This window comes from Ovis aries, chromosome 2 (assembly GCF_016772045.2).
Source record: "Ovis aries strain OAR_USU_Benz2616 breed Rambouillet chromosome 2, ARS-UI_Ramb_v3.0, whole genome shotgun sequence".
Classification (NCBI taxonomy): Eukaryota; Metazoa; Chordata; class Mammalia; order Artiodactyla; family Bovidae; genus Ovis; species Ovis aries.
In genome coordinates this window covers 105,108,726-105,135,293 of record NC_056055.1, presented here as the reverse complement: position 1 = coordinate 105,135,293, position 26,568 = coordinate 105,108,726, and the positions used below count along the sequence as shown (strand labels likewise).

General features: G+C 44.0%; 1 protein-coding gene across 1 annotated transcript in view; it reads right to left on the bottom strand.

Moving 5' to 3' along the window:
• MTMR9 (myotubularin related protein 9) overlaps positions 1–17,631 on the bottom strand; it is a 63,492-nt gene extending 45,861 nt beyond the window's left edge. The window contains exon 1 of the mRNA XM_004004446.6: positions 17,060–17,631. Coding sequence (XP_004004495.1) covers positions 17,060–17,241 — 182 coding nt within the window. The 5' untranslated portion in view covers positions 17,242–17,631. The remainder of the gene's footprint in view (positions 1–17,059) is intronic.
• Positions 17,632–26,568: the final 8,937 nt, after the last annotated feature.

Here is a 26,568-nt window from a genome sequence, read left to right as displayed (position 1 = left end):
ACAGTTCATGGGGTTGCAAGAGTGGGACAGGACTAAACAACAACAAAACAACAATAACAAAAGAAATTAGCTGACCTGGAGAGTGGCAAGCCCTAAGACGACAATGTGTCGTAAAATACAGAAAGTTAAAAACTCGACTAATACAAATAAGGAATAGGAAGTTGAAACTGGAAAAACACCACTTGAAACAGCATCAGAATATGGAAGACATAGGAGAATTCTAAGGAATGATGTAAAAGACCTAGAGTGAAAACTGTAACACCTGCTGAAGAATATTTGAGACCTAAGCAAGACAAATGGAGTAACAGACTTGTTCATGTCAGAATACTCAATATGAAGATGTCAGATGTTAGTTCTCACCAAGTTCATTTGTCAACAGATTCACCACAATCTGGATCAAAATCCCAACTGGCTGGGACTTCCCTAGTGATCCAGGGGTTAAGACTCTGCCTGCCAGTGCACAGGCGATGGGTTCAACCCTGGTCCAGGGAGATGCTCCCATGCCATGGAACAGCTAGGCCGGCGTGCCACAACTACTTAGGTGAACAGTAACCGCAGCCATGGAGTCCAAAGATGCTTGCTTCTTGGAAGGAAAGCTATGACAGACCTAGTCAACACATCAAACAGCAGAGACGTCTCTTTGCTGACAAAGGAACATATACTCAAAGCTATGGTTTTTCTGATAGTCACATACAGATGTGACAGCTAGACCATCAAGAAGGCTGAGTACTAAAGAATTGGTGCTTTCAAACTGTGGTGCTGGAGAAGACTCTTGAGAGTCCTCTGGTGAGCAAGATCAATCCAGTCAATCCTAAAGGAAACCAGTCCTGAAACTCATTGGAAGGCCTGATGCTGAAGCTGAAGCACCAACACTTTGGCCACCTGTGATGTGAACACCTGACTCACTGGAAAAGTCTCTGATGCTGGGAAAGAATGAAGGCAAAAGGAGAAGGGGGTGATAAAGGATGAGATGGTTGGACAGCATCATCGACTCAATGCACATGAATTTGAGCAAACTCTGGGAGATACTGAAGGACAGGGAGTCTGGCATGCTGCGGTGCGTGGGGTCCCCAAAAGATGAACATGACTTAAGGACAGAACAACAGCAACACATTAAAGGATCATACACCATGCTCAAGTGAAGTTTATCCCAAGAATGCACACATTCTTCAAACCACACCAATCAATCAACTTGACATACCATGTCAACAGATGAAAAAATAAAGGTCATATGGTCGTTTCAACAGATCCAAAAAAAGCTTCTTGACAAAGTTTAACACCCATTTATGATAAGAACTCCAGAAAATGGGCACAAAGGGAACCGACCTCAACATAACAAAGACCATATATGACAAACCCACAGCAAACATCATTCTCAGTGGTGAAAAACAGAAATGAAAGCATTTTCCCTAAGATCAGGAGCAAGACAAGGATGTCCACTCTCACCACTTATTCAACCCGGTTTTAGAAGTCCTGGCTCCAGCAATCAGAGAAGAAAAAGAAATAAAAGGAACACAAATTGGAAAATAAGAAGTAAAACTGTCACTGTTTGCAAATGACGTTACTATCCACAGAAAATTCTAAAGATTCCACCAGAAGACTACTGGACCTCATCAATGAGTTTGATAGTTTCAAGATACAAAAGCAATGCACAGGGCTTCCCTGCTGGTCCAGTGGTTAGGGATCCGCCGGCAATGCAGGCTCCACAGGTTCAGTCCCCGGTCCGGGAAGATCCCATGGATCAAGGAGCAACTGAGCCTGTGCACACAACTACCAAGCCAGCCCCCTAGAGACCGCAAGCCACAAGACTTGACTCCACGCAGTGCATCAACCGAGCCCCACGAGCCTAGAGCTGAAGCTCCAAAGCAAGAGAGGCCACCGCGAGGAGAAGCCCAAGCACTGCAATTAGAGAGCCTACACGCAGCAACAGAGACCCAGGGCAGTCACAGATAGATGATGAACGCATGGCAAGTGAGAGTAAGGAAGCCATCCCATTCACCATCGCAACAAAGGAGTGCAATACCCACGAATAAATCTACCTAAGGAAAGAAAAGACCGGTACTCAGAAAACCACAGAATACTGATGAAAGAAATGAAAGCGGACACAAACGGGTGAAAAAATATACCATGACTGATGCCAAAGAATTGATGCTTTTGAACTGTGATGTTGAAGACTCTGGCGAGTCCCTTGGACTGCAAGGAGATCAAACCTGTCAATCCTGAAGGAAATCAGTCCTGAATATTCATTGGAAGGACTGACTGATGCTGAAGCTCCAATACTTTGGCCACCTGATGCCAAGAACTGACCCATTATAGAAGACCCTGATGCTGGGAAAGATTGAGGGCAGGAGGAGAAGGGGACAACAGAGGATGAGATGGCTGGATGGCATCACCGACTCAATGGACACGAGTTTGAGCAAGCTCTGGGAGTTGGTGATGGACAGGGAAGCCTGGCGTGCTGCAGTCCATGGGGTGGCAAAGAGTTGGACTCAACTGAGCGACTGAACTGAACTGCTACTACCCAAAGCCATCTACAGATTCAATGCAATTTCTATCAAAATTAATGGCAGTCTTCAGAGAATTAGAACAAAAAAATTTACAATTTGTAAGGAAACACAAAAGACCCCAAATAGCCAAAGCAAAGTTGAGAAAGGAAAACAAGAGGTGGAGGAATCAGGCTCTGCAATTTCAAACTACGTTACAAAGCTACAGTAATCAACAGTCCAGTCCTGGCACAAAAACAGAAATATAGACCAACGGAACAAGACAGAAAGCCCAGCGATAACGCCAAGCTCGTGTGATCACCTGATCTATAACAAAGGAGGCAAGAATATACAGTGGAGAAAAAACAGCCTCTTCAACAAGTGGTGCTGGGAAATCTGGACAGCGCGAATGAAATTAGACCACTCCCTAACACCATACACAAAAATAATCTTAAAATGGATTAAAGACCTGAATGTAAGATCAGACACTACAAAACTCTTAGATGAAAACAGAAAAAAAAATCACTCTTTGCCATAAATCACAGCAAGATCTTTTTTGACCCACCTTCTAGAATAATGAAAATAAAAACAAAAAATAAATAATTGAGACCTAATTAAACTTAAAAGCTTTGGCACAACAAAAGAAACCATAAACAAGAAGACAACCCTCAAAATTCGAGAAAGCTTTGCAGACAAAGCACTGACAAAGGATTAATCTCCTTATATACAAACAGCTAATGGAGCGCTCGCTCTCTCTCTTTCTATTTATATAAAATAATCCAATAAAAATGGGCAGAAGACCTAAACAGACATCTCTCCAAAGAAGACATACTGATAGCTAACAAACACAAGAAAAGATGCTCAACATCACTAATTCTTAGAGAAACAGAAATCAAAACTACACTAAGGTATCACACCTCACACCAGCCAAAACGGCCATCTTCAAAAAAACCTACAAACAATAAATAATGCTGGAGAAGGTGTGGAGAAAAGGGACGCCCTTACCGTGTTGGTGGGAATTGGCACAGCCACTGTGGAGAACAGTATGGAGGCTCCTTAAGAAACTAAATACAGACCTACCATATGACCCAAGAATCCCACTATTAGGCATATACCCTGAGAAGAACATAACCCAAGAAAACGTAAGTATCCCAAGGTTCGTGCAGGTGCAGCCCTGTTCACAACAGCCAGGACATGGAAGCAAACAGGATGGCCACCGAGAGAGAAACGTATACAGATGGCGTGGCGCAAATACACAAGGAGTGTTACTCAGCCAGGGGGCGGAATGGAACTGAGCCAGTTCTGTTAAGGTGGAGGAACCCAGAGCCTGTCACAGAGTGACCCGAGTCAGAAACAGGAAAACACACCCTGAGTATTAATGCATATACAGGGAATCTGGAAAAATGGTACTGCTGGACTATTTGCAGGGCAGGAACAGAGGTGCAGATGGAGAATGGCCTTGTAGACAGAGCCGGGAGGGGCGAAGGGGGACAAACTGAGAGAGTAGCACTGACGTATACGTGCTCTCGTGTGTAAAACTAGCCAGCAGGAAGCTGCCCTGAAGCCCAGGGAGCCAGCTCAGTGCTGCTCAGCGATGACCCTGGGCGGGCTGGGGGCGGGAGCGGAGGGGTGGAGGGAAGGGGTGGGGAGGGGAGGGGGAGGGGAGGGGGGGGGGGGGGGGGGGGAGGGTCCAACGGTGAGGGGGCACAGGTATACATATGGCTGACTCACGCTGTACAGCAGAAACCAACGCAACATTGTAAAGCAATTATATTCCAGTCAACAAAAAATAAATACAAAACAAACAAGAAATAGAATTCACGCGGAGGAAGCCTCTGGTGGCCCAGGGTTAGGGTGTCGTGCTTTCACTGCAGCAAGCGCAGGCTGAAGCCCCGGCTGGGGAACTGAGATCCTACCAGCTGCACTGCGTACCCAAAAATAAGTAAGTAAATTAAAACAGATTCACGAGGAAATGCAAATGACTTCAAATAACCAAAGCAACTATGAGTAAGGACGAAACTGGATATCTAACACTGTCTAATTCAAAGATCCTTTAACATCGTGGCAGCAATGGCATCAAACAGACCAACACAACAGAGAAGAAAGTCTAGAAATATATTCACTTACATATGGACGAAGCAGTGCAAAACAATTCACTGAAGAAAGGGCAGGCTTTCCAAGAAATGGTGCCACAACACTGAGATAGCAATACGGAAAAAAGACTTTGGATCTTTATAAGAACCATACACAAAGCCAACTAAAAATGAACCATATATCCAAAACCCTAAAACTATAAAGCTTCTAAAAGGAAACATGGGAGAAAGCCTTTGTGACCTTTGGTTAGGCAAAGATTTCTTAGATAAGATATTATGAGCCCAGTCTACAAAAGAACTATAAATTGTATGTCTTTAGATGTTTGCTCTCTGAAAGACACAGTTAAAGAGAATAAAAAGACAAACCACGGATTGACAGAAAACATTTGTGAATCTTATATTTGATAAAGGACTTGTACCACAATACACTTAAAAACAAACAAAAACCTCATAACTCAGTAAAAGCAAAAAGAAGACAGTGGAACCAGAAGTAAGAATCTCTCTTCCCACCTGGGTAACAACTGCACTGCCAGAAACCCTCTGTGTAACTACTCTGGAACTCTCATGTCTATTAAACTTCCAGGGAGAGACTTGGATAATAAATTGCCGTTAGTTTTGGGTAAATTCAGCTCTTAATAAAAGAGCAGCTACCCATTCCCCAGCCCTAGCCCAGTGGCAGGCAGCTGTGCCCGTGTTCCTAGAGCAACACTTTATAGGAGCCAAGACGGGAAGAGAGGGCCCTGTTCTTCAAACACCAGAGATCTGTGCTGTGGTCGCTGACTGCTGATCCTGATCACAGAGGTGCAGAGAGGCAGGCAGCCACTGTTGTTGCGATTTCTGCCGCTGTCCTAAGCTGCCCCCACCTCCAATCGATGACTTCCGGCGGATTTAGACAGTCGGCTCGCGCCTCACTTCTCTTCACTCTTCACTTCTCCTCTTTCAGGAACCAGACATTAAAGATCAGGACATTTGAAAACAACTGTACCTTTAGGGAAAATTAAGAAGTAACTGTGACTGAACAAACCCAGGCTCAGCAAAGACCTGAGAAAATCTTAACTTTATACCTCAGGCTGATCCTTGGCATAGAGATATCCCATAACAGTCGAAAAAACAAAAACAAAAGAAACCCCCCAAAACAAAAAACATCAAATCCCAAGGAAGAGGGAAAATCTGATCTCCAGAGTCACCACATTATTAGGTTCAAATGTCCAGTGTTGAGCAGAGGAAAAGAAATCACAACGCAGAGAAATAAGCAGAGGAGCACAGCCTGTTCAAAAGGTGACTATAAATCAACAGAAACTGTCTCTGAAAAAGACTTGATGGGAGATGATGTATTAGACAAAGACTAAAATAACAGTCTTAAAGATGCTCAAAAAGCTTAAGGAAAATGTGGGTAAAGTCAAGAATATAATGTGTGAACAAAACGGAAACATTGATAAAAGAGATAGAAAACCTAAAAGGAAACCAAAAAATTCTGGAGCTTAAAAGTGTTAAGAACTGAAATGAGAAGTTCACAAGAGGGATTCAAAAGCAGATTCCCAAGAGGCAGGAGACAAAAATTAGCAAACTTGAAGATTGGAAGATAAGGCAATGGAAATTATCAAGTGTGAAGAACAGAAAGAAAAAAGATTAAAGAAAAATGAACAGAACCTAAGGGACCTATCAGATACCAACAGGCCGACCAACACACACAGTGGGCGTTACAGGGAGAAAAGACAGAGAAAAGGGCAGAGAGAACACCTGCAAAAACAATGGCTGAAAATTTCTCAAATCTGCTGAAAGCTGTGAATATGAACAAGAAGCTCAGTGCAGTCCAAGTGAGACTGACTCAAAGAGACCTACAACAAGAACTCAAGAACTCTGGACCCAGAAGACAGGTGGCTGATATATTCAAAGTGTTAAAGGAAAAACTGTCAACTACATACCTGATAGCCTGCAAAACTGTCCTTCAAAAGTGAGGGAGAAATTAAGGCATTCCCAGATAAACAAAAGCTGAGGGAGTCTCTGACCACTAGACCTGCTCTGCAAGGAATGCTCATGGGAGTCCTGCAAAGGGAAATGAAAGGGCACTAGATAGTAGCTTGAAGCTGTATGAAGAAATAAGATTTCAAAAAGGCAAATACATGGGCCACTATAAAGGTAGTATTACTATAACTATGGCCTGTAACTGCATGTTTTATTTTATACACGATTTAAGAGACTAATAACTTTTTAAAGAAATAGATTATGCCCTCAGGCTCAAAGCATAAAGACATAATTTTATGACCTCCATGGAAAGGGATGGGGACAGAGCTATAAAGGAGTGGACCTTTTGTATTTTTTGAAGTGGTTGGTATAAATTCAAATTAAGAGTATTTTAACTGTAGGATGTTAAATTTAATCCCCATGGTAACCATAAAGAAAACAGCTACAGAATAAACACAGAAGTAAATGAAAAAATTTTAAACATTTCATTGCCATAAAGTCAACCACACACCATAAAAGACATTAACACAGGAGATGAGGGGCCAAAAAAGCTCTAAGGCACATACAGAACAAACAGCGCAATGGCAAACAATTAACCGAAATGCAAGAGGGTGAGACTCTTCAATTAAAGGACAGACATTGACAGAGTGGATAGACACATATGATCCAACTATATACTCTCATAAGAGACACACTTGTGATCCAAAGACATAGACAAGCTGAAACTGAAGGGATGGTGGAAAAAGATATTCCAAGCAAACAACAACCAAAAGACAGCAAGGAAAGACTTCACTAATGTTAGAAAAAATCGTTTATAAATCGAAGATGGTTATGAGACGAGGAACATTATGCACCAATAAAAGGTTCAGCACAACAGGAAAGTATAACAGTTATAAACATTCACACATCTAATGAAGATCAAACGTATGAAGCAGAATCTCACAGAAGTAAACGGAGTAGTTCTACAGTAATAGACACCTTAATGCCTCACTCACAATAATGGACAGAACAGACAGATAGATATAAGGGAACAGAGAACTTAATACAATAAGCTAACTTTAAACTAACTAGACCTAGCAGATATACACACGCTACCCAACAGGACACACACATACACACACAGAAAATTTTCCAGGACAGACTGTATATGAGGCCACAAAGCAAGTCTCAAGATATTTACAAAGACAGATATGGCGGCTTTCCTGGCAGTACAATGGGTAAGACTTTGCCCTTCCATTGCAGGGGGCATGGGTTCAATCCCTGGTCGGGGCGGGGGCGCTAAGATCCTGCATGCCACAGAGTGTGGTCAAAAAAAAAGATAGACATTATACAAAGTGTCTTCTCTGACCATATGGGATGAAGTCAGAAATCAGTAACAAAACCCAAGCCTCAGTAAATTTCAGAAAACTGAAATCATATCAAGCATCTTTCCTAACCACAATCCTATGAGATTAGGTATCAACTACAGGAAAAAAAAAAAAAACTGAAAAAAAAAAAACCAGACATATGGAGGCTAAACAATATCCTTGTAAATAACCAAGAGATCGCTGATGAAATCAAAGAGGAAATAAAGAAGTACTAAGAAACAAATGACAACAAAAACACAATGATCCAAAACCTATGGGCTGCAGAAAAAGCAGTTTTAAGAGGGAATTTTATAGAATACAACCCTACCTCAATAAAAATATCAAATAAACATCCTAACCTTACACCTAAAGCAATTAGAAAAGGAAGAATCCTTCTCAAAAAAAAGTTAGTAGAAGGAAAGAAATCATGAAGATCATGGCAGAAATAAATGGAAAAGAAATGAAGAAAACAACAGCAAAGATCAATAAAACTGAAAGCTGTTTTTCTGAGAAGATAAACAAAACAGATAAACCATCAGCTAGACTCCTTAAGAAAAACAGGAGCGACTCCAATCAGTAAACTTAGAAATATGAAAAAGGGGATTACAACCGACACGGCAAAATACAAAGAACCCTGAGAGACTGCTTTGAGCAATTATATGCCAATATGGACAACTTGGAAGAAATGTATAAATTCTTAGAAAAGTACAACCTTCTCAGACTGAACCAGAAAGAGAAAACACGAACAGATCAGTCATAAGCACTGAAATCAACACTATGGTTAGGACTTCTCTGGTGGTCCAGGGGTTAAGACTCGCACTCCCAATGCAGGCAGCCAGGGGTTCGATCCCTTATCAAGAACTAGATCCCACATGCTGCAACCAAGACCCAATTGAGACAAATGAATAATTTAAAAAAAACCAACTATGATCAAAAATCTTCCAACAAACAAAAGCACAAGCTCAGATTGCTTCCTAGGAGAATTCTCTTAATATCAAACATTCAAAGAAGAGCTAACACCTATTCTTAAACTCTTCCAAAAAACTGCAGACAAAAGAAAACTTCCAAACTCGTTCTAGTAGGCCACCATTCCCCTGATACAGAAACCAAAGATATCCCACACGAAAAAGAAAATGACAGGCCAGTATCACTGATGAACATAGATGCAAAAATCCTCAAACAGAATCCAACCAGCAAACAGAATCCAACATCACATTAAAAAGGATCATACACCATAATTAAGTGGGGTTTATCTCAGGGTTGCAAGGATTCTTCAATATACATGAATCAATCCACGTGACATACTATATTAACAAACTGAAAGATAAAAACCATATGATAATATTTTGATAGATGCAGGGAAAGACAAAATTAAACACCCAGTTACGATTAAAACTGTCTAGAAAGTGGGCATGGAGGGAGTCTACCTCAACATAATCAAGGCCATATACAACAAACCCACAGCAAACAACTTGCTCGATGGTGAAAACCTGAAAGCATTTCCCCTAAGATGAGGAAGACACAAGAGTGCGGCTTCTTGCCACTGTTATAACATGGTCTTGCAAGTCCTAGCCATGGCAATCAAGGAGAAAGAAATTAAAAGGACACAAACTGAAACAGAAGGAGTAAAACTGCCACTGTTTGCAAATGACATGATACTGTACACAGAAGACCCTAAAGACGCCACCAGAAAACCATCAGAGCTAACCAACGAACTTGATACAGTCGCAGGGTGCAGAATTCATACACAGAAATCCCTTGCATTCTTATGCACTAACAATGAAAGCTCACAAAGAGAAACTGAGCAAACAATCCCATTCATTACTGCAACAAAAAGAATGAAATATCCAGGAATAAACCTACCTAGGGAGACAAAAGCCTGTACACAAAAAAGTGTAAGACAATCGTGACCGAAATCAAAGACGACACACACAGATGGAGACACAGCCCGTGTTCTTGGACTAGAAGAATACTGTGAAAATAGCTATACTACCCAAGGCAATCTACACATCCAACTCCGTCACTATCAAACTACCAATGGCATTCGTCACAGATCCAGAACAGAAAACTTTATAGTTTGCATGGAAACCCTGAAGAGCCAAAGCGATCTTGAGAGAGAAGAACAGAGCTGCGGTAATCAAGCTTCCTGGCTTCAGACTATACTACAAAGCTATAGTAATCAACAGAGTACAGCAATAGCACCAAAACAGAAATATCAATGTAGAGAAATAGGAAGCCCCGAGATAAACCCATGCACCTACGGGCACCTTATCTTTGACAAAGGAGGCAAAAATATACAACGGAGGAAAGAGCTTCTCTTCAATAAATGGTGTTGGGAAAACTGGCCAGCTACATGTAAAAGAATGAAATGAAAACACTTTCTAAAACTCGACTCAAAAATAAAATCAAAATGGATTAAAGAACTAAATGCAAGGCCAGATACTATAAAACTCTTAGAGAAAAAAAAAAAAGAACACTCTTTGACATAAATCACAGCAAGATCCCCTTGACACACACCTTCTAGAGTAATGAAAGCAAAAACAATAAACAAATAGGATCTAATTAAACTTCAAAGCTTTTGCACAGCTAACTGCTAAGTCACTTCAGTCGTGTCTGACTGTGCGACCCCATAGACGGCAGCCCACCAGGCTCCCCCATCCCTGCAACAGCCGGGACACAGAAGCAACCTAGATGTCCACCGACAGGTCAACGCACAAAGAAGATGTGTACACATATGCAATGGAGTATTACTCAGCCGTAAAAAGGAATGGAAGGGTCACCGTAGTGATGCGGATGAGCCTAGAGTCTGTCATACTGAGTGGAGTAGGCCAGGAAAGAGAAAAACGAATACTGCATATTAATGCATGTATGCAGAATCTAGAAAAAGGGTACCTGTTCGCAGGGCAGGAATAGAGATGCTGATGTAGAGACTGAATTTTTGCACACAGCAGGGGGAAGAAAGGGTGGGACAAACTGAGAGTACAACCCATATACGTGCACTGCCAGTGTAAAACAGACAGCTAGTAGAAAGCTGCCAAATAACACAAGGGGCTCAGCTCAGTGCGCTGCCAAGACCTAGAGGCGTAGGGTGGGGGCGGAGGAAGACTCTAGAGGGAGGGGGACACACAGATACTTAGAGCTGATTTATGTTGTTGTTCAGCAGTAATGAAGACAATATTGTAAAGCAATTATACTCCAAATAAAAACTCTCAAATTGTGAAAATTAATACATTTTTAAATAACCAACAGAGCAAAGAACAAATCACAAGGGAAATTATAAAGTACAGACAGAAATGTGAAAACAAAAACACAATATTACAAAACTTATGGGATGCAGCCAAAGCTTTATATATTACATATACATATATGCATAAAGCCCCTTGATGTATGAGAAAATCAGTCAAGGGTAGGCTGTTAGATGATGGTTTTAGGAAAACTGGATTGCTGGATGGAGGAAAGAAACAAAGTTGGATTCTTACCACACTTGAAATGAATGTAGAATCAAAATGGATTAAAGATCTAAAAATGAAGGGTAAAACTATAAAGCTAATATGGAAGAAAATCTAGGAGAATATCCTAGTAATACTGCAATAAGGAAGGACTTAAGTAACACTTAAAAAGCACAAACCACAAAATATTGAAAGATTTTGCATTAAAATCAAAGGCTTCTCTTTAACAAAGGGCACCACCCAAAAGTCAACAAATGGGTGAGATATATGGAGAAGATATTTGTAATGTCTAAGTGAAAAATTAATATCTACAGACTATATAAGGAACTGGCCGAAAAAAAAAAAAACCAAACAAACCCAGTTTCTAAAAGTGGGCCAAGGAAATTCACAGGCAGTTCACAGAAAGGAGAAAAAAAAATTAATGATTTGCTAACAAATCATTGCCCTTCTACAATCTATTTTCTGCCAGCAACCAGAATCATCTTCTAGAAGTCTATCAAATGCTACACTTTCAAGGTTTCAGCTCTCCAAGGCTCCCCATGAAAACCACCCCAGGGGGCACATCAGGCCCTACCCAGCCTGGCCACTGCTGAAGTGTCTGCCGTCTCCCTGCGCGCACTGCCCCCCTGCCCCACTGGCCTCTCTCCTTCCTCCGGCACGCCAGCCATGCCCCTGTCTCAAGTCTCCGCATGCACACTCCACTGAGAAACACTTACTCATTGGTAATGACAGAAGCACACGTAAAACAAGAGACACCATTTCCCAGTCATCACACTGGCAAAGACTCGAAGGAGAACAATACCACGCGTTGGTAGGAACACGGTAGAAATAAGAATCATGGTGGGAGGGGGCAAAGTGGAACAGGCATTTTGGAGAGTCACCTGGCATTCTCTGTGAGGTGACCCGCGCAGCGGCTTTCTGGCTGAGCCCACGCTAGGCACTCAGAGAAACTCAGAGTAACTCAGCTGAAGACTAACGGGACCTGAGTGAGGACGTTTACCAGAGCTGTTAGATTGTAGGGAGCTGGAGATTATCTAGAGGGTGGGATAAGTGAACCACTGGAGGCACTTTGCACGGTGGGCTACGTTCATGGGGTCACAAACAGTCAGACACAACTGAGCGACTAAGCCCAGCACAGCACAGGCCGTCTGGAATCTAACACCGCGATCAGAAGCAGTGAGACAGAGGTACATGCAGCAACATGAAGGGAACTCGGAAAGAGTACTGAATTAAAACGCTGACAAACAGAACAAGGTCGACACATAATCCTACTTCGGTAAATCAAACTCCCATGTGCACACGTGTGCACACCCACACACCAGTGCTCTAGAGTCTACAGGGACAGACACCTATCTGAGGGCAAGCTGCAGCACTGGACATAGCTGCCCGTAGTGCTTGAGGACAAAGTGGAAAGAGAGAAAATCAGGGCTGCAGAAGACCAACAAAAGCAAAAAAGACTGCAATGAGCCAGTCGTGAAAACGGTGAGCCATCAACCGACGAGGAGTAACCCAACTTTCTACCATAAAAACAAAAGACATACTATAATTGTGAACCTTGTGTACAACCTTGGCTGCGGAAGGGATTAAATAAAATTCTGTGCGCACTGTACACGAACATATTCTATGAGCACGTCAAACATTCAAATATACTGGATATGAGAAGGGCTTTCTTCCTCGCGGGAAAACACTGAGGTTCGGGGAGGTTAAGCAGTTCGCCCAAGGACACCTAACTAATGAGAGGCAGGGCAGAAGGAGTCCGTTTCACTCCCGCTCTTCCTCTCACATCCCATTTACAAACTCACAGCAGCTAAAGCTTCGAAATACATCCAGGACTTCCCTGGTGGTTCAGTGGTTAAGAAGCGGCCTTCCACTGCAGGGGACACGGTTTCCATACCTGGTCTGGGAGGATTCCAAGCGCCACAGAGCAGCTAACCCTAAGCGCTGCAGCTGCTGAAGCCCGTGTGCCCGAGAGCCCACGCTCCACAACAGGAGGAGCCACGGAGCGGAGGAGCCAGGGCTCCGCAACCAAGAGGTGCCCGTGGGCAACAGTGAAGACCCAGTACGGCCCAACATTAACAAATCAATTAAAATACCCCTCAAACCTGACCACGGTTGATCACACTACTTCTGAGTCCACTTACATGTCAGCACCATCTTCCACCTGAGCTATCCAACCCTCTACCCGGGCCTTCTGCTTCCACTCTTGCCCTTCTGCCACCCATTTTCTGCCAATGACCAGAACCATCTTCTAGAAATCTATCAGCTGCTACACTTTCATGCTTTCAGCTCTGCAGGGCTTCCCACGAAAACCATCACAGTGGCGTCTCAGCCTCCGCGTGATCTGGCCACTGCTGATCCCTGCAACCACAGTTTCTCTGGGCGCCCAGCGCCCCCGTGCCCTCCTGCCACACTGGCCTCTTTGTTCTCCCTCCCACAAGCCAGCCACGCTCCTGTCTCAGGCCTCTGTATTTGCATTTCCTTTGGCTGGAGCTAGGCTGGAACGCGCCTTCCTCTGATACTCAGTGCAGGCTTCCTCTCTTCATTAATTCAAGTCGCTTGTCCTCTCAAACATTCCTTCTAAACACACTGCCTCCAGGCACTCTCCATCCTCACATCTGACTTTTTTTCCTTCCTGGCACTTACTACCTGATGCTGTTACATATTTATTTGTTGATTTATTTGAATGTCCATCTCCTCCCCAGTATACAAGCTCCTCCTCTGTCTCAGCCACCACTGCATGTCCACAGCCCAGGCAGTGCTCACCACAGAAGACACAAGGAAGTAACTCTTTTCTGAAAGCAACAACTCAACAAAGGCGGATCTTACCACCTAGCTCACGCGCTTTCCATTACATCATGCTGCTTCCCAGGTAAAAGTGTGTGCAATCTGTCATTTCTCGAAGGATTAAAAGGTCCTTATGGTAAACATTCATTTAAGCCCAACCAGGCCCAGCATGTGGTAAATGCTAGGTAAATATCAGATGACAAAACAGAAAACAAACCACAGGAAGAGATAAAAAAGAAAGAGAAGAGCTGACAGCACGGATAAACTCTGATTTGTATTCTGTGTCACCACGCTCCACTCAGGGGTTAAGCCTTTTATTTCCTAAGTGCCTATCTGCCCGTGCCACAGATAGGAGCTTTGATGGAGATAAAAATTAACCAAATTCCTGCCCTGGCTTCAAGGAGCTAACACATACGTAACTACCAAAACACAGATTTTACCAAATATTTATGAGAGAGGTATAAAGAGCTATAGGGTTTCAAGGGGAGGAGGGTTACTTTCTGCTGTGGGAAGCGAGCGGCAGACTGAAACGGTTACACTGAGTACCGATGGGTGAACAACGGCTGGATGATAGCCTGTAAACCTCCTGCAAGGCAAGAGCTATATTTTATTCATCGCGCTGTCTGTAATGTTTCACAAAATGTCGGAAACATAAGGCATTCAATGAACGTTTAACAAATTTGGGAGGCGCAAGCATTCGAGGCAGAAGGAAGAGCGTCAGTAAAATACAGACGTGAGAGAATGCAGGACACGGATGAACCAAAATGAAAAGTGAGGACTGACTGACTGGGCAAATGGGTTCAGGAAAGAGAATGGCAAGAACTGAACAGGGAAAAGTAGATTAGGGCTAGAACGAGAACTGCCATACACGACAGACTAAGGGGTCTGCCCTGGGGGCTCGGCTACAAAGAACCTGCCTGTCATGCAGGAGATGAGGGCTCCATCCCTGGGTCTTCAAGATCCCAGGAGAAGGAAACGGCAATCCACTCCAGTATTCTTGCCTGAGAAATCTCATGGACAGAAGAGCCTGGTGGGCTACAGTCCACGGGGTTGTAAGAGTCGGACTTGACTGAGTGACTAACCACCACCGCCATAAAGGCGAAAAAGGAACACTGAAAACTTTTACACAGGAGGTGATCTCAGGAGTCAAACAGGAGTCTGCTGCTTGAAAATAAATCTATCATCATTTTACTCATATTGTTTAACTTTTCCTATCAGAAATAATTTTCTTTTAAGGCATAACCACTTTGGGAATCTCCTCCACCTCCAAATTCTGCTGCTGCTGCTGCTGCTGCTAAGTCGCTTCAGTCGTGTCCGACTCTGTGCGACCCCATAGATGGCAGCCCACCAGGCTCCCCCATCCCTGGGATTCTCCAGGCAAGAACACTGGAGTGGGTTGCCATTGCCTTCTCCAATGCATGAAAGTGAAAAGTGATAAAGTGAAGTTGCTCAGTCGTTTCTGACTCTTCGCAACCCCATGGACTGCAGCCCACCAGGCTCCTCCGCCCATGAGACTTTCTAGGCAAGAGAACTGGAGTGGGGTGCCATTGCCTTCTCCAAAATTCTGAGAACTAACCAAAAAAACTATTGTCATTCATTTATACTTTAGTCTAAGTTGGATGACCAAATCACCTTCTGGCTAAAGTACACAAAACCATTGCGGAAATGGTAATTTTGACTACAGATGAACTATAACTTTTAGCCTCCTGAGACACTACCCTGGAAAGAGAGCCTGGGGTGCAAAAAAAAAAAACAAACAAACAAAAGTCAATTAATGAATACCTTTGTTTAAGAGCCTATTCTGTTCTTTGCAAAAGCACAGATAGTAAAGAAAATAAAACACATTCTAATCTTCCAAAAGACGCTTACTCCCTGGAAGTAAAGTTATGACCAACCTAGGCAGCATATTAAAAAGCAGAGACATTGCTTTGCCAACAAAGGTCTGTCTAGTCAAGGCTATGGTTTTTCCTGTGAAATGTTGTTCATCAGGAAATGTTGGATGTGAGAGTTGGACTGTGAAGAAAGCTGAGCGCCGAAGAATTGATGCTCTTGAACTGTGGTGTTGGAGAAGGCTCCTGAGAGTCCCTTGGACTGCAAGGAGATCCAATGAGTCTATCCTAAAGGAGATCAGTCCTGGGTGTTCATTGGAAGGCCTGATGTTGAAGCTGAAACTCCAATACTTTGGCCACCTCATGTGAAAAGTTGACTCATTGGAAAATACCCTGATGCTGGGAGGGACTGGGGGCAGGAGGAGAAGGGGATGACAGAGGATGAGATGGCTGGATGGCATCACCGACTCAATGGCCATGAGTTTGAGTGAACTCCGGGAGTTGGTGATGGACAGGGAGGCCTGGCATGCTGTGATTCATGGGGTCGCAAAGAGTCGGACACGACTGAGCGACTGAACTGAACTGAATCTTCCAAAATGGGAAGTCTTAAGTTGATGATCCAGAAGGTAAGAAACAAGGAGAAATATGATGAACTGAACATTTCCGAGAGGGGAGAAGGGTTTGTGGAATTTAGACACTATATACTGAGTCCTTTCAGTTTTCCTCAAAAGTTGCAAGTAAAGACTTTGTAATCACATTCACTCACAACTTCATGAACTATGATGGGCAGTTAACATTCAAGGAATATGATGGTGCAAGGAAAAGAAATTTAAAATGAAAACGTTGCAAATCCATTCAAATAGTGTTATGTACCAAAAATGATAATCACAGTAACAGCCATACGGTAACCCAATCAGAATGAATGGAAACCCGGTATCTCAACTGGATGGTTTCAGCTTTCTAAAACTCAAACCCTCAGTCTAGGCCAGAGCGAGGGTCGTTCTGCTGACTGGTTGGGCGAGGGGACACAAGGAAAACGCTAGGACGGGTTTCCGCAGACAAGCATCTGAGTTGCGCGCAGAACAGGGGATGGACGGGACCAGCACTCACCGCTTGTCGATGGCGTCGATGTTTGAATGGAGAAGCCACAGCTCCTCTGTGTTGTCCTGCCGGGAGGAGAGGATCAGGTGGTGGCCAGTCAGACACAAGGTCCCCTCGACGGGCGGATAGAAAGGGCGGTGCAGCACCACATTGTCCACCCGAGGGGTCTTGATCAGCTCAGCAAATTCCATGTTCTCCAGCGGCCGGAGCCAGGGGACTGCGGAGTCCCAGAGGCGCAAAACGGTTCCACCGCTCCTGGGCCGGAGGCACTGATCCCGCGCCCAGCAGGCAGCAGGGGCGGGACCCGGGCTCGGAGGCCGCGCCCCGCCCCAGGCTGGGGTGGGCGCGGCGAGGCCTCTGGCCACCGTCACTGGCCCGGGGAAGGCCCGGGCTGGGCCAGGCTGGGCGCCTCTCCAGCACCTCTAAGTAACCTCAGGCCCAGGACTTGGGCAAAAAGAACGCTCTGCGACAGGCCCAGCCGCTGCCGCCTCCACCTTGAGATCTGGCTTCGGGTAGCCAGGCTGAGAGAAGGACAAGGCCGCCCAGGGCCACTTTCCAAGTCCAAGACGCTAAGCACTCCTGGCGGAAGTAGCTACTCACAGCGGGAACTTAAAGCAACTCCGGGCGGAAGCGACGGGCTGAAAACAGCAAAGACGGAACAGTCCGACGCAGAAATTGGTCCCCACCTAGGTGCGAAGAGAATGTCTCCGGAAGCACAGCAGGAGTCGAATATTTGTGTTCCTAGCAGAAAAAGCTCTGCCTGCATGCCCTCTGCTGCGCCCGCTGCTCTTACAAATATTCCATAAGAGAAAATGCAGGAGAAAAAGGGAACGACGAGAGGAGGTCCCTGACCTGCCTGCCTGCACTTGAGCAGTTATCCCTATTCAGCGAGTGGGATTGCCGTAAATTTTGGCGATTTTCATCCTTTCGCCGTGAAGAGATAACATTTGGGATCGAGGCGGTGACTGTGACCACAAAGAAGGGACCAGATGGAAGGGAGGAGCCGGCTGGACACGCACAATCACAGAGGGCGAGTGTAAACGTGCTGTGACCTTGAACAAGAAAGAGGAGAAGCATACAAACGCTAGAAAACCTAGATAGAAATATACGCAATCCTCAGAAAAGGGAGTAATCAATCCTCAATTCAGTTCAGTAGCTCATTCGCGACTGAACTGAACTGAGGTCAAGGATAAAGAAATACTATGGGGCTCACATTCAGGAAGCCAGTTTCCAACCTACACTTTCAGTTCAGTTCAGTCACTCAGTCGTGTCTGACCCTTTGTGACCCCATGGACTGCAGCACGCCAGGCTTCCCTGTCCATCATCACCTCATGGAGCTTACTCAAACTCATGTGCATTGAGTCGGTGATGCCATCCAACCATTTCATCCTCTGTCGTCCCCTTCTCCTCCTGCCTTCAATCTTTCCCAGCATCAGGGTCTTTTCAAATGACTCAGTTCATCAGGTGGCCAAAGTGTTGGAGTTTCAGTTTCAACATCAGTCCTTCCAATGAATATTCAGGACTGATTTCCTTTAGGATGGACTGGTTGAAACCCCTTGCAGTCCAAGGGACTGTCAAGAGTCTTCTCCAACACCACAGTTCAAAAGCATCAATTCTTCGGCGCTCAGCTTTCTTCACAGTCCAACTCTCACATCCATGCATGACCACAGGGAAAACCACAGCCTTGACTAGACAGACCTTTGTTGGCAAAGTAACATCTCTGCTTTTTAATATGCTGTCTAGGCTGGTCATAGCTTTTCTTTCAAGGAGCAAGCATCTTTTAATTTCATGGTTGCAGTCACCATCTGCAGCGATTTTGGAGCCCCCCAAAAGAAAATCTGTCACTGTTTGTATTGTCTCCCCATCTATTTGCCATGAAGTGATTGGACTGGATGACATGGTCTTTGTGTAGTAAACTTACACTTACTCATACTCTTTTCAGCCAAAGCACAGGAAGACAAGTTCTTCATCCCTAATGATTACAGAATAGCAAATCAAAACTCCAGTGAGGTTGCCCCTGACAGCAGTCAGAAGGGTCATCGTGAACAAGCCTCCAAGGAGAAAATGCTAGACACAGCCTGGAGCAAAGGGAACCTTCCTATACTGTAAGGGGAAAAGTAAATTGGTAGAGCTGGATGGAAAGGAGTACAGAGGTTGGTTAATAAACCAGAAAGAGTGCCCTCAGACCATCTAGACATACCACTGCTGAGCACAGGTCCTGCAGAAACCCAAGCTGGAAAACATGCGTGCACAACAATGTTCATAACTGTTTACAAATGGCACACTGGAAAAACAACCGAATGTCTGGCAACAGATGAAAGGATAAACTCCAGGTATCAGCATACAATGGAATGATCATTCAGCTATGAAAATGAAGGCCAAAGAAGCTAAAGTTGAACGGTTCTGTGAAGACCTACAAGATCTGCTAGAATTAACACCAAAAAAAGATGTCCTTTTCATCTTAGGGGACTGGATGCAAAAGTAGGAAATCAAGAGATGAGTAACAGCCAACATTGGCCTTGGAGTACAAAAATGAAACAGGGCAAAGGCTAACAGAGTTTTACCAAGAAAACTCGCTGGTCATAGCAAACACCCTCTTCCAACAATACAAGGGACAGCTCTACACATGGACATCAGCAGATGGTCAAAACTGAAATCAGACTGACTATATTCTTTGCAACAGAAGATGGAGAAGCTCCATACAGTCAGCAGAAGAAAGACCAGGAGCTGACTGTGGCTCAGATCATGAACTCACTGCAAAATTCAGGCTTAAATTGAAGAAAGTAGAAAAACCCACTAGGCCATTCAGGTATGACTTAAATAAAATCCCTTATGATTATACAGAGGAATTGACAAATAGATTCAGGGGATTAGATCTGACAGAGTGCCTGATGAAATACAGACAGAGGTTCAAAACATTGTATAGGAGTCAGTAATCAAAACCATTTCCATGAAAAATAAAAGCAGAAAGGCAAAATGACTGTCTAAATGGGCCTTACAAATAGCTGAGAAGAGAGACTCAAAATGCAAAGGAGAAAAGGAAAGATATATCCATTTGAATGCAGAGCTCCAAAGTATAGCCAGAAGAGATAAGAAAGCCTTCTTAAATGAACAGTGCAAAGAAACAGAGGAAAAACTATAGAATGGCAAAGACTAGAGATCTCTTCAAGAAAATGAGAGATACCAAGGGAACATTTAAAGCAAAAATGGGCATAATAAAGGACAGAAATGGTATGGACCTAACAGAAGCAGAAGATATTAAGAAGATGTGGCAAGAAGACACAGAAGGACTATACAAAAAAGGTCTTAATGCCCCAGATAACCACAATGGTGTGATCACTCACCTAGAGCCAGATATCCTGGAGTGTGACTACAAGTATGCTGTAGGAAACATCACTATGAACAAAGCTAGTGGAGGTGATGGAATTCCAGCTGAGCTATGTCAAATCCTAAAAGATGATGCTGTGGAAGTGCTGCACTCAATATGCCAGCAAATTTGGAAAACTCGGCAGTGGCCACAGAACTGGAAAAATGTCAGTTTTCATTCCAATCTCAAAGAAGGGCAATGCCAAAGAATGTTCAAACTATCACACAATTGCACTCATCTCACATGCCAGCAAAGTAATGCTCAAAACCCTTCAAGTTAGGCTTCAACAGTATGTGAACCAAGAATTTCCAGATATATAAGCTGGATTTACAAAAGGCAGAGGAATCAGAGATTAAATCATGAACATCTGTTAGATCATAGGAAAAGCAAGAGAATTCCAGAGAAATACCTACTTCTGCTTTATTGACTATGTCAAAGCCTTTGACTGTGTAGATCACAACAAACTGTGGAAAATTCTTAAAGAGATGGCAATACCAGACCACTTTATCTGCCTCCTGTGAAACCTGTATGCAGGTCAAGAAGCAACAGTTAGAACTGGACAAAGAACAATGAACTGGTTCAAAATTGAAAAGGAATACATCAGAGCTGTGTATTGACAACCTGCTTCTTTAATTTACACGCAGACTATATCACTCAAAATGAAAGTTGGGAGAAGCTAAAGCTGGAATCAAGATTGCTGGGAGAAATATCCATAATCTTAGATGACAACACTGTAGTGGCAGGAAGCTAAGAGGAAATAAAGAACCTCTCAATGAGGTCAAAAAGGAGAGTGAAAAAGCTGGCTTAAAATTCAACATTCAGAAAAATAAGATCATGGCATCAGGTCCCATCACTTCATGGCAAATAGATGGGGAAAAAAAATGGAAACGCAGACTGACTTTATTTTCTTGGGCTCCAAAATCACTATGCACTGTGGCTGCAGCCATCAAGTTGAAAGATGATTGCTCCTTGGAGAAAAAAAAAAGCAGTGGCAAACCTAGACAGCATATTAGAAAGCAGAGACATCACTTTATTGACAAAGGTCTGTAGAGTCAAAGCTATGTGTAGTCATGTATGGATGTATGGATGTACATGTACAGTAGTCACGTATGGATGTGAGAGTTGGACCATAAAGAAGGTTAAGCTTAGAAGAATTCATGTGTTGGAACTGTGGTGCAAGAGAAGACTCTTGAGAGATCCTTTGACAAAGGAGATCAAACCAGTCAATCCTAAAGGAAATCATCCCTGAATATTCATTGGAAGTACTGATGCTGAAGCTGAAGCTCCAAGATTTCAGCCATCTAATGCAAAGAGCCAACTCACTGGAAAAGACCCTCGTGGTGGGAGAGACTGTGGGCAGGAGGAGAAGGGGGTGAAAGAGGATGAAATGGTTAGATGGAATCACCGACTCAGTGGACATGAGTTTGAGCAAACTGCAGAAGATAGTGAAGGAAGCCTGGCATGCTGCAGTCCAAGGGATTGCAAAGAGTCAGACAGGGCTGAACAAATACAACAACTGGCACAATTCAGTTTTTTTTTTTTTTACAACCCTCAAGCAGAGCCTCCACTAAACCTCTGACTGCAGAACATACCAGAACTGGGTAGGAAGAAATCCTTCCTCCTTCTAGACATATGGCCGGACAGCAACCTGAAAACTATTGCTCTGGGAACATCGTATTCACACGGACTGCTGGGTTGGAAATCATACCTGCCAAAAAAGCACCAATAAGGATGCTCACCAAGGCAAATATTACAGATGTGCAAATCAAGCTCTGACCAAAGGTCACCTGGACCACTCAAATGGCCATGAGCAGAATACTGACAGGAAAGAAAAGCAAAGAGTGAGGTCAAGGAAAGGGGCCTCTTCCCGGAGAGCTGGTGCAGAACAGGCACTAAAGACACTGCCATCAGGTGCCTTGGAAAATCAGAAAGCCAGCCACCCCACACTCAGGCAGTCCCCCTCCAGAGAGGACACAGATTGAAAACCAGAATTCCAAAAGATACAGGCACGCAAACGGGCACAGCAGCCCTGAGTACACTAACCAGGACAAGGAAGCATACCCAATGGCATGGACAGATGAATGGAGAAAGAGGTGCTGCCCCCGAAATATGGAATATGCCAGGGCCAGACAAAGGAAGGACCTGATCACATCCCTAGTAACCTATGTACGCAGAGATGACCTTAGTGCGTAAGTAAGAAAGACAGACCCTAACATCCTGTGATATCAATTAGATGTGGCAAGGAGACACTGATACATAATAACTTCTGGGTTCCAAAAGATATCTACTCTCAAAGAATTTACAACACAAGACATGGAAAATACAATTTCGCCAGACACCAGCAAGGCAAAAGACAAGTTCAACCAGTAAATCCTACTCCCACCTTTGAGAGTTTTAAAAGACCTATGATAACCTACTCAAACTCATGAATTCCAAGACACAATCCAAATGAAAAGTACAATGAGAGGGATCAACTTGCTCCAGTGTGAAGGCCCTCATCAAAAAGTCTAGTGAGAGAAAAAAAAAAATAGCAGGAAAGAAGAAATGGTGGAGAGGCTGATTAGAAGAGGGGAAGCCTTTTATGTTGCATCTGGCACGTAAATGGTAGCAGCCATGGAAAGAAGAGGAGAGGAGTGCCCTGAAAAGGTGAAAACTCAGCAAGCAGGTGATGTGGCCCACCCAGCTCCAGGGGTATATTTGGAGAAACCCAGCTTTCAAAGAGACAAGTGACTCACGTGGGCACTGCAGCACCATTTACAACACAGGGGACATTGCTATGTGTAGCACACAGGACGTCCACAGACACACGCGTCCAGAAGGAAGTGATCCGTGAGCATGATGGAAACTGACTCAGCCGCGAAGAAGAAGGAAAGAATGCCCTTTGCAGGAACATCGTTCTATCCAGGGGTAATCCTACTAAGTGAAGTCAGTCAGAATCGGAAAGAGTCCTATCAAAGTCACCGCAAATATCTTAAAAGTGCACATCACAAACTGATTCAGGAGAAAGCATTCAGACTGAGCAACGGAGAAACAAACTTCTGATTGCCAGAGGAGAATGAAGGAAGCCTGGGAGAAATTAGGACGTTGAGATGAACAAAATCAAACTGTCACATACACAGGAGATACTCAACCAACACTTAGGCACGTCTGTCCAGTTCTCTCAACTCTCTGTAATGACCTCCATGAGAACAGAATCCAAAGATGAGTAGCTATCTCTCCACGGAAAACTCCTAAGAACTCTGGAATCCCACAGGACACACAATATTGTACCAAAGCTCCTCCCATTCTGTATAAAAAGTAATCGAATGAAACAGACCAAATGAGACCCAGGCATTTGGTATTTCTTACGGCACACTCCATCCTCATTTACAGCCCCTAAACGAGACTTCCACTACAGTTCTGGCTGCAGAAGAAACCAGAGCTGGACATTAAGAAACGCTTGCACGTTCTAGCCACATGGCCCAACGATGACCTGACACTGTGGCTTCTGGGCAGCAGCATATTCACCCGGACTCCTGGGCTTGAAATTGTTACCTGTCCTCCAACAATTTAAAGGGGCAGGTCATGGAAAAGAATATCAAACAGGGCAAATTCTGAAGGATCATGAGGCAAACACTACGACTTCAATAATGAAACAAAAAAGCACCCGAAATGATACTCAGCGAGGTGAATATTAGACGTTTGCAAATCAGACTCTGCCCAGGGATCAACTGGCCCCACTGAAAATGGCCACGAGCACAACATCGACAGACAAGAAAAGCTAAGAGTGAGGTCAAGGAAAGGGGACCCTCCCAGGGCGCTGGTGGGGAACAGCCACTAAGACACTGGTGTCAAGCGCCTTGACAAGTCCGAAAGCCAGCCGCCATAGGAAGGGGCAGTCCCCCACCACATGGCATACAGTTTGAAAACCCGAATTCCAAAAGACACGCACACCCAGATGGACATCGCCACCTTAGGTACATTAGCTGGGACACGGAAGCATACCAAATGGACACGGACGGATGAATGGAGAGAGAGGTGAGGTACACAGAAGATGGAATACGGCCCAGCCAGGAAAAAGGAGGACCTGACCATATCCCCAGTAACCAATGCACCGAGAGATGGCCTTAGGGAGGGAGCAAGAAAGACAGGCCCTAACATCATGTGGTATCTCTTAGATGTGGCGAGGAGACATTGATGCTCATGAGAGACTGCTTCACAGCAGTGAAATCCACATACGGATTGAGAACACAGACTGATGGTTGTCAGTGAAGGGAAAATGTAGCAGGAAGGGTCAAACTGATACCCACTAACACATACAAACTAGCCATTCAACCAGAACCTCTTGGAGAGCAAGACTGATGAACTCCACACTGTGTAATAACATACACAAGAAAAGAACCAAAGATGAACAGACTTAGGTAGGTGGAGAATGGACGATGCTGTACACCTGCCACAAACACGGCTTTATAAACACACGGTGCTCCAATAAAAAGCTGTATGTTCCATTTGGAGAAAATACAAAAATTAAGGAGACACACGTTCCTGGAGCCGCCTTCTGACACAGGGCATCCTAATTCACAAGGAGAGAACAGGAATGTGTCCAAGTTTCTGCTTATCTTAGAAACAGGAGCAGGAATGGAAAGTGCTGCAGCCTAGCAGACATGCCCCCCAGTAGCACCCTTCAATCTATTGCTAAGTCTGTGCCCCAAGCACTTATGCTGAAGAAGCTGAAGTTGACTGGTTCTATGAAGACCTACAAGACCTTCTAGAACTGATACCAAAAAATAGATGTCCTTTTCATCATAGGGGATTGGAATGCAAAAGTAGGAAGTCAAGAGATACCTGGAGTAACAGGCAAGTTTGGCCTTGGAATACAAAATGAAGCAAGACAAAGGCTAACAGAGTTTTGCCAAGAGAATGCACTGGTCATAGCAAACACCCTCTTCCAATAAGAGTCGACTCTACACATGGACATCACCAGGTGGTCAATACCGAAGACAGACTGATTATATTCTTTGCAGCCGAAATGGAGAAGCTCTATACAGCCTGCAAAAACAAGAACAGGAGCTGACTGTGGCTTAGTTCATGAACTCCTTATTGCAAAATTCAAACCTAAATTGAAGAATGTAAGGAAAACCATTAGGCCATTCAGGTATGACCTAAATCAAATCCCTTTATGATTATACAATGGAAGATCAGATTCAAGTGATTAGATTCAAGGGATTAGATCTAATAGAGAGTCTGAAGAACTGTGGATGGACATTTGTAACATTGTATATGAGGTGGTGATCAAAACCATCCCCAAGAAAAGGAAATGCAAAAAGGCAAAATGGTTGTCTGAGGAGGCCTTACAAAAAGCTGAGAAAATAAGAGAACTGAAAGACAAAGGAGAAAAGGAAAGAGAGAACCATCTGAATGCAGAGTTCCAGAAAATAGCATGGAGAGATTAGAAAGCCTTCTTAAGTGAACAAGGTAAAGAAACAGAGGAAAGCAATAGAGTGGGAAAGACTAGAGATCTCTTCAAGAAAATCAGAGATACCAAGGGAACATTTCATGCACAGTTCAGTTCAGTTCAGTTCATTTCAGTCGCTCAGTCGTGTCCGACTATTTGTGACCCCATGAAGTGCAGCACGCCAGGCCTCCCTGTCCATCACCTACCCCCGGAGTTCATTCAGACTCACATCCATCGAGTCAGTGATGCCATCCAGCCATCTCATCCTCTGTCGTCCCCTTCTCCTCCTGCCCCCAATCCCTCCCAGAATCAGAGTCTTTTCCAATGAGTCAACTCTTCACATGAGGTGGCCAAAGTACTGGAGTTTCAGCTTCAGCATCATTCCTTCCAAAGAAATCCCAGGGTTGATCTCCTTCAGAATGGACTGGTTGGATCTCCTTGCAGTCCAAGGGACTCTCAGGAGTCTTCTCCAACACCACAGTTCAAAAGCATCAATTCTTCGGTGCTCTGCCTTCTTCACAGTTCAACTCTCACGTCCATACATGACCACAGGAGAAACCATAGCCTTGACTAGACGGACCTTAGTCGGCAAAGTAATGTCTCTGCTTTTGAATATGCTATCTAGGTTGGTCATAACTTTTCTTCCAAGGAGTAAGCATCTTTTAATTTCATGGCTGCAATCACCATCTGCAGTGATTTTGGAGCCCCAAAAAATAA